The following is a 13,119-nucleotide window of genomic DNA, read 5'->3' on the forward strand; positions in this document are numbered from 1 at the left end:
CCTGCTCTACCAGTATATTGTAGCTCATTCCTGAGGTGCAGCACTCCTTACTACTCCAGTTCTGCACCTTTCCTGAATGAGGACAAACTAGTGTTCTGAACAGAGCATTTACTATGCAAACATGCACTAAAGACTGGGACAAAAACAGACAGCTCATTTTTTTAGACACTGGTTCAAATCTGAATGGAGCGGTGATGTAGACCTGCATATATGGCACATTTTTACCTTCTTCCTCATCAAGTATCAGGGGGTAGCTGTGTTAGTCTGTATCCACAAAAACAAGGTGTCCAGTGGCACCTTAAAGACTAATATTTATTTGGGCATAAGCTTTCATGGGTAAAAACCCCACTTCTTCAGATGCATGGAGTGAAAATTACAGATGCAGGCACTGTTATACTGACACATGCAGAGAAGGGAGATACCTCACAAGTGGAGACCCAGTGTTGACAGGACCAATACAATCAGGGTGGATGTAGTTCACGCCCAGTAATTGATGAGGTGGTGTCAATTTCAGCAGTGGAAAAGTTGCTTCTGTAATAAGCCAGCCACTCCCAGTCCCTATTCAAGCCCAAATTAATGGTGTTAAATTTGCAAATGAATTTTAGTTCTGCAGTTTCTCTTTGAAGTCTGTTTCTGAAGTTTTTTGTTCGAGTATGGCTACTTTTAAATCTGTTATTGAATGTCCAGAGAGACTGAACTGTTCTCCTACTGGCTTTTGTACGTTACCATTCCTGATGTCCGATTTGTGTCTATTTATTCTTTTACTCCCTTCTCTTCATGTGTCAGTATAACAGTGCCTGCATCTGTAATTTTCACTCCATGCATCTGAAGAAGTGGGGTTTTTACCCAAGAAAACTTATGCCCAAATAAATCTGTTAGTCTTTAACGTGCCACCGGACTCGTTTTCGCATCAAGTTTCACAAAGAAGAAACTGAGCCTGTCCCAGTCACCACCGTTTTCCTCATGGCCTGTCCTTAAGGTTCGCAGACTTAAGTCTCAACTGAAGCCAACAATCCCATGGCTAGACTTCAGTGAATCATGGTCTGAATGTGCTGACCCATCACATGCTCACTGCTCCGGATGGGTTTTTAAACAAAAAAGCAATGTACGTTGTCAAGCTTTTGTTTATTTATGTGTCTCCAATGTCTCTGTAGTGACAAACTAACCTACTTAGAAGGGGAAGGGACTCTTCTAGTGCTGAACAAGTACAATAGGCATTGTACACTTAGCACTGGAACATGAACATTGGGTATCAGATGCTCAGATTATTTTAGCTCAGGCATTCTTGGTTTAGGACAAAATGTTTTTCAAATCTAGAAAACCAAGACAATTCCACCTTTGGAGATCACGGCTTTAAACTGTGCTATTGAAATTAGCCTGGATTCTGTCCCAAGAAAACCTGGCCTTGAAGTCATGCTGTAAACGGACAGCATATAGACTTCAAAAGAATCTTTAAACAGTGCCCGTCTGTGATGTATGTAAACTGTAATTATGGCTGCAAAGGATCAGACACACCCTTCCTAGAAAGGGCACTTGAAGGTTCAGTAAAACCTGAATGAGGAGTATGAACCTTCCGTCATCCGTCAGGATCTAACTTCTTAGGTACTCTCTCTAAGTGTACCCCTTTAAAAATGCTGTGAACACTCATGTGGCCCAAACCAGTGAGTCAGTATTCTGCACTGTTGTATGGAAGGCCTGGATTTGATTTCTGGTCTCTTGCTCCCTGGGATGGTAGAAACTAGGAGGCCAATGTAAGAGTGCCTCATATTACTCTGTGCCAGCAGTTCTCAAACTGTGGGTCATGACCCTGTTTGAAAGGGGTCACCAGGGCTGGCGTTAGACTTGCTGGGGCCCGGGGCTGCAGCCGAAGTCCGAGCCCCACCACCTAGGGCTGAAGCCGAAGCCTGAGAGCTTCAGCCTGGTCAGTGAGGCTCAGGCTTTAGCTTCAGCCCTGGGCAGTGGGGCTCAGGTTAAATTCCCCCACCGCCCAGAGCTGAAGCCCTCAAGTTTTGCACACCCCAGGGCAGCAGGGCTCAGACTTCAGTCCCTCTTCCGTGAGTCATGAAGTAATTTTTGTTGTGGCAATGAAGTTTGAGAACCCCTACTCTATGCTGACTTTACATTGAAAAGTTGTCCCCCCCTCACCCCCCACCCCCACTTACTGGCCAGAAGGAAGGCAGACAACATGCAAAGTCTTGAGTAAGACAGTTGTAAGGAAGAGAGGAAAAAAAAGTCAGGGAGATCTTCAAGGCTGCAGAGGACGCCTCATCTTGTCTATTTGTACATATTACATGTAGTGTATTTACAAGTCAGATACACAGAAATCTCATAATAAGTCCCAGTTAGGGGAAGGTCATACTTCGTCTAACTACAGTAATGAAAGGATTAATGAGACAGCTATGAAAGAAGACTTTTGTAACCCCAAACATGTTTTAACTAGTAGGAATGGCCCATGAAAGTAAACTAAAAACCAGCCATACAAAGACTGGCTGCTTTATTATACTGCTTCTCACCTCACTCAGCCTCTGCCTTCCTGTTGTTCAGAACACTGAATTCAAAGTAAGCTAAAAAAAAAAATCTGCAAGATTTCTCTCCTGAGTTTGTCTAACAAACAGAACCTGGCCTACAAACTAATTCTTCAGACTACTTCCCAGCCAGGGGCCATTGTGTGTCAACTTGGATACATGTTCTTAATGTTAAAATCCTACGGTTTTACAGTGGACAGAGGTATAACTCTGGAGGGCTGCAAAGTTGGAACAACTCTGGGTTTGATAACATAACTCCTGCCTTCATCTCTGCAGTTGCAGTGAACCTTGAAGTATAATGTTGAGCTCTAGATAAGAGAAAGATTCAGGAAAGATGCATAAACTGACTTATGCAAGGTATACTTGGATGTTTTGTCTCTAGTTCTCGACTTTTCACAGAACTTGAAGTGTTCATCATTGAAAAACTATTGTAACACCAGAAGAAACAGTCTTTTTCAGGAGTCAGTCTTTGGTTTAATCAAAATATCTTGAATGTAAACAGATGAAGCAGCCTGTTTGACCTCTTTCTTTTGCAGGAATGCTATACTCAGACTTGGAACCAGTTTATCCTGGCAGTAAACGGTATAAATCCAGTTGAAACTATGTACTTAGCCCCTAGCTAACCCAAAGCACTCAAGGCCACTGAATTGCTCCATTCCAAGCAGAGACCTACACACCCCGCCGCTGGTCAAACCAACGTAGGCAGATTCTGTACTGCACCTTTACACCTGCAGAGGGTCTCAGTGGAAATTACCATATATGCAAAAGAAAATCATGTTTTGGGATGGTTCAGGGCATTTAGAACAACAGATAGGTGGTATATTCAAAACTGAAACTAATTTAAAACTGGAGCAAAAAGCAGCATGGTGCATTCAATGTCCTCATGCCTGAGAAGTTGGCATAGAAAGTTTCACTAAATTGCTATTGGCTGAGATGAGTGTAAAACAATGCTCTGAGGGAGAAGAGAATCTGACTCCTCTTCTATAGGATAGTGCTACATCAAATGCCTTAGATATGGAGGGATGATGCTATGCAACATCAGGCAAGAGCAACCTTCCATGGGGAGGAGGAGGAGGGAAAGAGGGATTAAGAGGTTAAAGCTGGCCTGTCGTGCAGACAGGCTACTGGCAGGAACCACGGGAGAAAGCAAGATGTGCGGAGCCAGCTTTTCCGTGAGTAAGTGGGTTGTTCCTACTTCATTCTTATCCAATGCCTCTCCCCAATTTCAGTACAGAACAATTTACTTTCACTGAGTCTCCAAGTTTCTGAACATCATTTCTGCACACAAATGGCTATGCCCCATCTTAAAAAAAGGTTTACCTCTGCACAGAAACTGCAGTTTTATGCTGCTGACAATGCGACCATTTTGTCATTGCGGCATTGAGACATTGCGCCAAATCCCTCTACAAAATGCCCAGTTTAGATCTCCAGAACCCTGAAGATGAACTTCTTGAAGGAGAATTAGTTCCCTTTCCAATGTTTTAGTCCCCTTCTCAAAAATATTAAGTTGAGGGCAATGTCCCACTTGCCAGATACATGATCACAAAACATGAAGGTTTATTCATATCACCAAGACACTTGAATATCAAACTTCAGCTGGCAGTAGGAAAAATTTTTCCCACCTGGTTTAGTTACTGAGGGCTTGTCTACACTACTGCTTAAGTTGATGCAACTTACGCCATGCAGGAGTGTGAAAAAGTCATCCTCAAGTGATGTATGTTACATCGACTTAAAGCGGTGTCTACACCACGCTATGTCAGTAGAAAATGCTGTACTGCCGATATAGCTTCCGCCTCTCATTGAGATGGGAGTAATTATGCCGATGGGAGAGCATTCTCTTGTCGACATAGCATGTCTTCACTAGATGTGCTACTAGGGCATAGCTGCATCGGTGCATTGTTGAAGAACCACCATAAAAATTATTTCTACCAGTGAGTTTTCAGAGAGTGTATTGGTAATAGGTGATATATAATAAAAAAACTATTGTAATGCACAATAATTAGGCTCAAGAGAATCTTAAGAACATCAAGTGCTGGACTTACCAAGCTTATGAAATTGCAAAGCAATGCTCCAGCCTAGCAACCGAAGCTGAATTAATTGTTTTCATGAATCCCAGATTCCCAGGTGCAAAGTGCTGGTTCTAGTGTGGAAGATGATAGCCAGTACTGAGTATTTCATATGTTTATGTTCACTGCACCATGCCACATTACAGAAACATTTTTAAAGGTGATCATACTTGAGTAAGAGCACAAATATTGGTATTACATTCCAAATAAACTGCTCAAACTGAAGCCCATACATTAATTTAATGTTGATAAATATAGTTACCTACAAATATAGGTTAAAAAGTTACCTCTTCCTTCCTACTCCAATCAAGTTTACAGTTACTTCAGCTGAGAGGCTGCTCCTAGGAAAACACTCACTATGAAACATTTCCAAAGACTCTTGAAATATTTTTCGTGCTTTTTATAGGTTATAAAAAGCATATGTCCGGAAGCTCTTTTCACATTCTCAATTTAATATAAAAAAGCCACATCTATAAGGAAAAAAAAAGATTTATGTAGCCTCTTTCAAGATATCCCAGAGCATTCTCTCAGGTGAAGAAAAAAACGCTGATTGTGATATCTACCGACAAATATGAGCAGCAGTAGCTCTTGGAGCCTTCACTGTTAGAAGCTACTTAAAATAGAGGAAGGGTGATAACCAGGACAATGGAATTATTACCACTGTGTTCAAGGAACATCACAGAATCACCGTCTACCTGGGTAATCACTCGAGAGCTTGATCCAATGTCCCCTTAAAAATGATGGCACCTATCAAAAAGCAGCACTCCTAGTCCTACACTGCAGTGTCAACACTGAGAAAAAAATCAAGTCTTGATTCAAATTCTGCATCTATGCCCTTCTAGACAAAGACCAGAGAGAACTCTGTAATTAAGCTTTTCTGATATGGACATTTATCAAGCCTTAGCTGCACCTGCCGAGTATGCACATGCATTTGTTTTTTGTATAAAAGTCTAGTTGGCTGGTTTTTGGGTACCGTTAAGGGGGCTTCCTGAAAATGTGCCCCATATCAGTGTTTGAATGTCAGTGGAAAACATCCTTCATGAGGCATACAAGCATTTTTTTTCATCATCATCTGTTGTGATGAGAGATCAGTTCATGTGTCCCCTGCTCTCTGAGGCAACAGCTCAGCTGTGTTTATTCACAGGTAAAGCAAGACTGCAAACTAATTCCTCACACTGCTTCCAGTAAAGGTTACATCAGAAAATGCCACAGGCACAAATCACACCAGACCGTGAAGAAGTGCAGGGAGGGGGCAGAAAGAAAGGACACAGACAGTAGGGAGGTCACTACGTAAAATGTTTTAGAAGAAGGTTAAGTAAGCTAGCTTGAGCCCGACAATATATTCATTGCAGCTGTGCTTCTAGCAGGGCTTCCATACTCTCTGCTTTGTATTCATCTGAAAAAATATTTTAGCTGTAAGCCTCCCTGGGATATCTTTGGAAAAACAGAAGGTAGAGGACAACCACAATGACTGACAAGGCCATCTGGGTCACTGGTTACTTCCTTTAACTAGCTGCATTTTATTTTTCTTAAAGAGATTTAATAAAAATGGCTATTTCCCAGGTGTCTTTGCTATATCTGTTCAGTTAATCAAGATCTGAAACCCCATCTCTCCCCCACCCCTCTTTCATATCCTCCTGAACTAGAAGCCAAATAACTTTATTGGCCTAAATACCACTTTGGAACTTTGCAGGGTCTAAGCACTGAACAACTGTTTAGCCTCAATACCATATGAAGTAAGTATTATCCCTATTTCACAAGTGGAAACTGGCTTGTCTATGTTAAAAAGTTGCACCAGTTTAACTCAAATTTTAAAACTGATCTAGTGAAACCAAAACAACCTCCCTACCCGACAACATAGATGCAGTTTAATCTAGTTTAAATCAATTTAACTTGCATTGGTAAACTGAGTTAAACTGAAGTTCTTTTAAACAGGTTGATGGGGTTTTCACAAGTTTAAGTGACACAAACAAGGCCTAAGTAACTTCCCTATCAAATTCAGTAGTTTACGTTGATGTCTACATTGAGCATCACACTATTCCATTGTTCCAGTGTGTTTTTATCCAGCAGACCCATGGTAGCTATTTTAAAGGTGCTGTTGTGACACTTCACAGAATATATCTGAGGATTTACTTAATAAAGACAAAATCTGCTTCATCACTCTCAGCATAAATTAACTAGTTTTGCACAGTCATCAGTGGCTTGCCTACCTGAGGTGTTTTTATTAACAGCATCACATCACAACCTTGAAAAGGTCTAAGGCGATGATAATAGAAAGCAGTGAAAAGGAGCAGAGATTTGCGTGCAAGACTCCACTTATTCTCCCCCTCCCCTCCCGCCCCCGGGGGAATGTAATCCAATGTCAAAATTCCACCCCAAGAATCCAAACGGTTTGATACTTCAGTGGAAATTGACATACCAAGTCTGATAAGCATTCTATGCCAGGTTTCCTGTCTCCCCATTAGCCAAGCCTCAAAACTCACAACCCATCCCAAATCTCCAGGAAAAGGAGAAAGGAAGACTATGGATTAAGAATCTGGAGTTGAGGCCAATAAAATACTGATTTGTAGCTAGTAATTTATAGAGACTTTTTAAAATGGCTAAATCACGATCGCAGGTATCATCCAGGATTAAGATTGTGCGGTGAAAATTCCTAACAAAAAGCAGGAGATTCAGGGCAAAGCACCTCCCTTACACTGGGACCACTTGGCTTTAGTGGCCTGAACGTGCAATTTTTTATATTAAGTGCACTCAAAAGCTTTAAAAATTGATATAAAAATAGCATAGAAAAAATCTTTACTGAGCAAATTTAATTAAAAAAAATTTTTCCAAGAGCTTAATGTTTATCAATTTTTTAAAACAAAAAAAGATACCCATATAAAAATTTACTACATTTCATTTTGAAAAAAAATGAACCAAAGAAGTTATTTAGCTACTTGTAAACTAGTCCAAAATACTAATTCCCAAAGTCTGCACATTTTCAAAATATTGAATGTTTTGAAAATTGTTAAAGAAATGCGTATGTGGATTTAAATACTGCGTTTCAAACTGGACCAATTCAGTGGGTGATTTACAAACCAAGCAGCAACTCAGAAATGCTATAATGCCTTGCACCTGCACACATTCCCTGCCATACACTACTGTACATATTGACGTCATAAGCCAAGACACTGTGCCAACACATGTTCGCCTGGACTTTATTCTTGAGATTTCAAAAAGAAAAAGGAATGAATACACATCTAGAATTTTTTTTTATATCCTCTGATAAAATTATAGTGTGAAGCATTCTTGTCAGATGCTACCTTTTCAGTAGTCTCCAAAGACACAAGTTGGCCTCTTAAAATATCAGCTAATGTGGAATTATACAGGCAGTGAGCCAATATTTTAACCATATCTTCTAGACCTTGAATTCCTTCATGTTTGATGCTTTGCAGGGAAGAGAGCTCAAAAGGGATGCAATTCAAGAGGACAATTTTGTTGGATGTTTTAATTTCAGCTTCTCTCTCCACCTCCCTTCTATGTAATAAATCAAATGGGAGGTGGGTGAAAGGCAAAGGCAAGTATAAACAACTTGAAGAAAAATCCCATGCTTCTATGTGCTCTCTTCGCAGAAGACAACACCAGAGATTTCAGCCATCCATGAGAAAGTCCAAGGCTTTATGGGGAAATGTAAATTAACCAGTAATAGATTTCTTCATTACTATTATCCTTTTCCCCATAATTCGCATAATCAATGAGGGATTAATTAAAAATTGAAAGCCCCAGGTTCCTCTACTGGAAATCAGTTATCAGTTAATTTCTACTTAGGGTTATTCTGCTTAAGCGTCAGAGTTTTGAATCTATTCACAGAAGGAAGGAAACAGTTTATGACCTAACATTTATGACTTCCATTTAAGTTCTAGGCAAGGAATTCCCAACAAGAACAATGAGGCAGCAAATAGCACTGATATTTTTACAGGACAGAGGTGGCTGCTTTCCCACTCTCAGCCCTTCCTTCCCCCTACCTCTCCCCTCTTCCCACCAAACCACAATTCCCATCTACCCCTCGCCCCCCATACTTGAAAAAAACCAACCCTTCTTTCTTCAGTTAAGTATCAAGGCAGGGGGGAAAATTCTCACACCTTAAGACAGCTCCCTGATAATCAAGTGTAGATTTTAAAAGGCTAAATTCTTCTGCAGTATCATAGCCTGTATTATCGAGAATGACACTATCTGGTGCTAGATCCAGCATATTAACAGAAGTCTGGAAACGTGCATATTTTCAGGGTTGGAAAGGAAAAGAAAAGAAAGGATGAGCATCAGTATAGAAGGGGTGTATAAAGTATAATTACAAAGTAAGCCTATATTCCATTACAACACAGCCAACTTCTTCGTAGACTGTTGTGGTCAGATTATTTCCATGGGACATTGGGAAGGGAAAGAGACAATCTATTTGTACAGTGTCTATTATGTTCTCCTCCCTTTCTAGCCCTCTGACAGACCCCACCCCAGAGTGTCATTCTTCTCTTCTCCCATCCTGGGTCACTTCCAGAACCCAGTTACAGTGTAGCTCTAAGGGGGCTGTGCAGAATAAAATGTCTTTGGCAGCATCCCTGGCCTTGCTTTTTCATTTTTGTTCTGTTTTTAAAAGTTACTAATAGTTTATTTAAGAGGAGGAGGAGGAGGAGGAAGGAAGAATGTTCCCTGCATGCCAGGGAAACTTTTTTCTTTCATATTCTCATAGCGGCTCTTTACCTTAAAAGGCAATCTTTACTTAGCCTCCGGGCGCTCTGCTGTAAATAGTCGGTGCCAAGGCATGGCAAGCATGTTAAGGATGACAAGTGCCATAACACTATTTCATAATGCTGCTTCTCAAAAAAAGCGTATAAACACTCTATAGACAGATTTAAGACCAAATTAAGCTCCAGCTGGCCTCACCTGGGAAGCAAGGGGAACAGAGTACATCTGGTATACACTGTATATATTGGTACAGCAGAATTTCCCACTCCTGTTTGCTCTTTCCTCCTGCTTTTAACAAAAAAAGGAAGTAAGTAGACAAGTGCTTATCACATTGCTTACACGTAGTGGTTACGAGGTCCTGGCAAGCCACAGATAACTGCCTATCAGAACACCTGTCTATTGACAGAAGAGACTCAATTACTGTATAAGTCTTTGCTGGTTTCCAGGTTCTGGTACTACTCCTTCTGGTTTTCCCAGCTTTCTCCATTGGTGTACTACTGGGAAGAATGACTACAAAAGCAAGGTGGAGCTTGCAGAAAGTTCAGTTAATGCTATAGGAATATTTGGAGTGCATTCTTGTGGTAAAAAACATACTGAACTAGAGCTTCCTTTTTTTCTTTCTGAGCTCCTATCCACCAGTACCCCTCCCTGCAAAACTAGAGGCTGCATCTGACTTCCAGTTATCTTTGATGACTCTTTTTGACTGCGTAATCCCCAGGTCATTCTTCCATGGTGCCCCTTCAATCAATTTTGGGGGGGGGGGGAAGAGGATGAAGATGGAGTTCTGTGCACAGGTGAGGAAGGGAAGGTCAGCTGGAAGAACAGAACATTTTTGTGGATATATTTCCAGGAGGCAGTGCTGAAATACAGATGCAACCACTTTCAACAGCTCAAAATGTAGGAAACTGTCCAACCCAACAAAAGCATTCTACGTGGCCTCAATGACGTAGCTCTGTTGTTGGAAAAGAAGCATTTAAAATTAGTACATCTATGACTCTACCCACTAACCCATAGTTAACTCCTCAGCGAGCCAGTAAGCCTTCATATGCCTGAACCAATAGGCATAAACATGAGGGTTCAGCAGATTTCTTATCTTGAAGGATATTTTGCAGTGCAATCTGTTTAACTAAAACTAAGATCATCTACTACAAAAAAAACCTGATAATTCAGGCATTGGGGAAGTAAGAGCGCTACTGCTTTTCCAAATCCTTGAACCATTCTCAAGAGGTCTCTGCACAGAGCTATGATTACCTGTGTGTATATAAGGTAAATGCAATAGGTCACAGATGGAACAGTGTTATAAACTTATCTGAACTAACTTTCCTAAAATAGAATGAAAAAGGATTTAAAAAAAAAATCAAAAATAGTACCAGTTCCTAACCACCCCAAAATCCTCACATTAATGCCTTTTTTTCAAAGGACAGCTGAATGTGGCTTGCCAGGAATGCAAGATTTGTAGCTTCTCGCTCCCAATAATTTTTTTCAAGTTTATAATAAGTAAAATATTATCTTTTCCCCTTAAGAAATACAGTGCAGCTGACTTTTAGTTCTGTATAACAGGAAATAACTGTCTCAGGATCCTTGACCTTATCATGCATAGGAGCTCAGCTCGTCAGTTTGAGGGGCACTCTGGTTACAAGGTGGCTTAAAGCCTCCTGGGCCACCTGTGTACCTTGCTGATCCCAATGGAAAAGGCACAAGGTTCAGGAAAGTCCTTATTACACCAACTACATTCATGATCTGTATGCGCATATGCCCTGCTACTTGGACCTCCCCCCCACCCCCCAACAGGAGATGCCCTACACTAGAATGATAGTCTGCTATGGGACTTCCACTTTGCACCAGTGGTGTGGCATAAATTAGGCACAGCACAGTGGAGAATTATGTCCCGGATAGCTCTTCACAGCTTCTCAGCAGTGTCACTGTCTTTACCTCTCAAAACTCCATCAGTTTAGAACACAAATGCCAGGAAGCTCCAGGGTCCCAGGTCTTGTCAAACAGGATGCTAACCAAGTAGTGCATTTCAGTGAGAAGTCCCCATGACATGTACCCTGCCTAACCCATCGTAGATCCTTAAAAAGCAAGAAGGTAAGGACACGTCTTCAATAGCAACGTTAAAGCGCTGCAGCAGCAGCGCATTAACGTGGCTTGTGTAGTTGCAGCACCAGCGGCTACACCTCCATGAGGGGAGTAGCTCCCAGCACTGGGAGCACAGCTCCCAGCACTGATGCACTGTCTACACTGCCATTTTACAGCACTGAAACTTGCAGCGCTTAGAGGGGTGTTATTTCACACCCCTGCGCGAGAAAGTTGCAGTGCTGTAAAGTGGAAGTGTAGACAAGACCTTAGAATGTTACTGTATCTAGTTCCCATGCAGAAGAACCATTCTCATTAACATCAAATACCCGACCCATTCCTTTTCACCCTCAAAAACGTGAGCTGAAATTTACCCAGCTTGCAACTAGACAGAAGGGTTTGTCTAACAAAGACAGATCTTGCAGGTAAAAGTTCTTGGGGAGCGAGAGGGAAGGTAGGGGTCACCTTGCATCTACTAATGTTTTATAATGGGATATGAAAAAGGAGTGCTGATCTCTTACATGTCTACTGGAACAAAACAAAACAACACAACAACAAAAAAGTCAGAGGACGTGTCCAAACTGGGGATTTTTGCACCAGTGTAGCTACATGGGTGCGCAGCCCTAATGCAGATGTGCTGCACTTGTGCAAGCTAGTGACTGGCACCCATGCAACTTAGCACAGGTTAACCTGTGAAAATCTACACAAACAGCAATGTCCTTGACTTACTCTGAGGGAGAAGCAAGAAAAAAATTGGACAAACAGTAATTATCCTTGCAAGTACTACAAAAAAGCTTCACTCGGAGTAGAAGAGACTCACTGTTGTAAGAATAAGCAGCGTCTTATGGCAACAAAATACAACTGTAATTTTATTTTGTATAGTGTCTTTCCCAGCTTTCCCAAAATGCTTTACAGAATTAATACAATTGCAAAGTTAAATGAAATAGGGAGAGAAACAGAGATTCAGGCAAGGGTAAGGAGAGGTTTTCAACTGACACAAAGTGAGTAACAACAGAGATGCATAAACTGGTTGGGTTGCAGGAGGCTTCCTATCTGCAGTCTGTAACACGAGTACTGAACTTTCAAAGCGCAGAGACAAGCTTGTGCAAGAGACCTGTATGACGACTGTTGGTTGGAAAAGAGGTGTTTTAGTCCCCCATGCTTTTGGGAAAGCAAATATCTCCAGATTGCAGCAACCCTTAACATTTATAGAAAAGTTCTGCTCTAAAAAAAAGTGTGTAGTCTAGAAGAATCTGCTCCCTGTCTGTGTGTATTCAGACATATCTGATGACTAAAACAAGCTTTGCTATTTTTCCACCCCTACTGTCTTGCAGAGCCAACATATATGGGGGCATGAGAAGGATTTATTTTGGTTTGTGTATCATCAATACAACTGAGCTCTAATTGCAGGACCAAATTCTGCTCTTGGTTACTTCCATGCAATCCTGTTTTCTTTCAAGACAGCATTTGAAGACAATGAAGATGCATGGGTGAAACCAGGGAGAGAATGTGGCATGCGGAACCTATTACTGCAGACACTGCGCACATCAGAAAGGATTCAGTTTGACTCTCAGAACCCCAGATGCGTTTATAGGGCTGGCAGTTAGAAAAGCTAGCTTTTTTCTTTGTAAACTGAGCAAATTTGATCAGGAAATCTGAGGCATCCTAAATGTGGAATTTCACAATGTCATTTACAGAGTCGAGTAGAATCACACTTTAATAGCAGGGAATAA

General features: G+C 41.2%; 1 protein-coding gene across 10 annotated transcripts in view; it reads right to left on the bottom strand.

Moving 5' to 3' along the window:
- MOB2 (MOB kinase activator 2) overlaps positions 1 to 13,119 on the bottom strand; it is a 160,192-nt gene that overhangs the window by 16,568 nt on the left and 130,505 nt on the right. For 4 of the 10 annotated variants that reach the window (XM_050953754.1, XM_050953755.1, XM_050953751.1 and 1 more), the window contains one exon: positions 9,509 to 9,595. The exons of 4 other annotated variants lie outside the window; for them this stretch is intronic. In XM_050953754.1, coding sequence (XP_050809711.1) covers positions 9,509 to 9,595 — 87 coding nt within the window. Of the gene's footprint in view, positions 1 to 9,508; positions 9,599 to 13,119 lie in introns of all 10 variants that reach the window. 2 more of the 10 variants (XM_050953753.1, XM_050953750.1) reach the window with 1 other exon arrangement.

Source organism: Gopherus flavomarginatus, chromosome 5, assembly GCF_025201925.1.
Source record: "Gopherus flavomarginatus isolate rGopFla2 chromosome 5, rGopFla2.mat.asm, whole genome shotgun sequence".
NCBI classification, from domain to species: domain Eukaryota; kingdom Metazoa; phylum Chordata; order Testudines; family Testudinidae; genus Gopherus; species Gopherus flavomarginatus.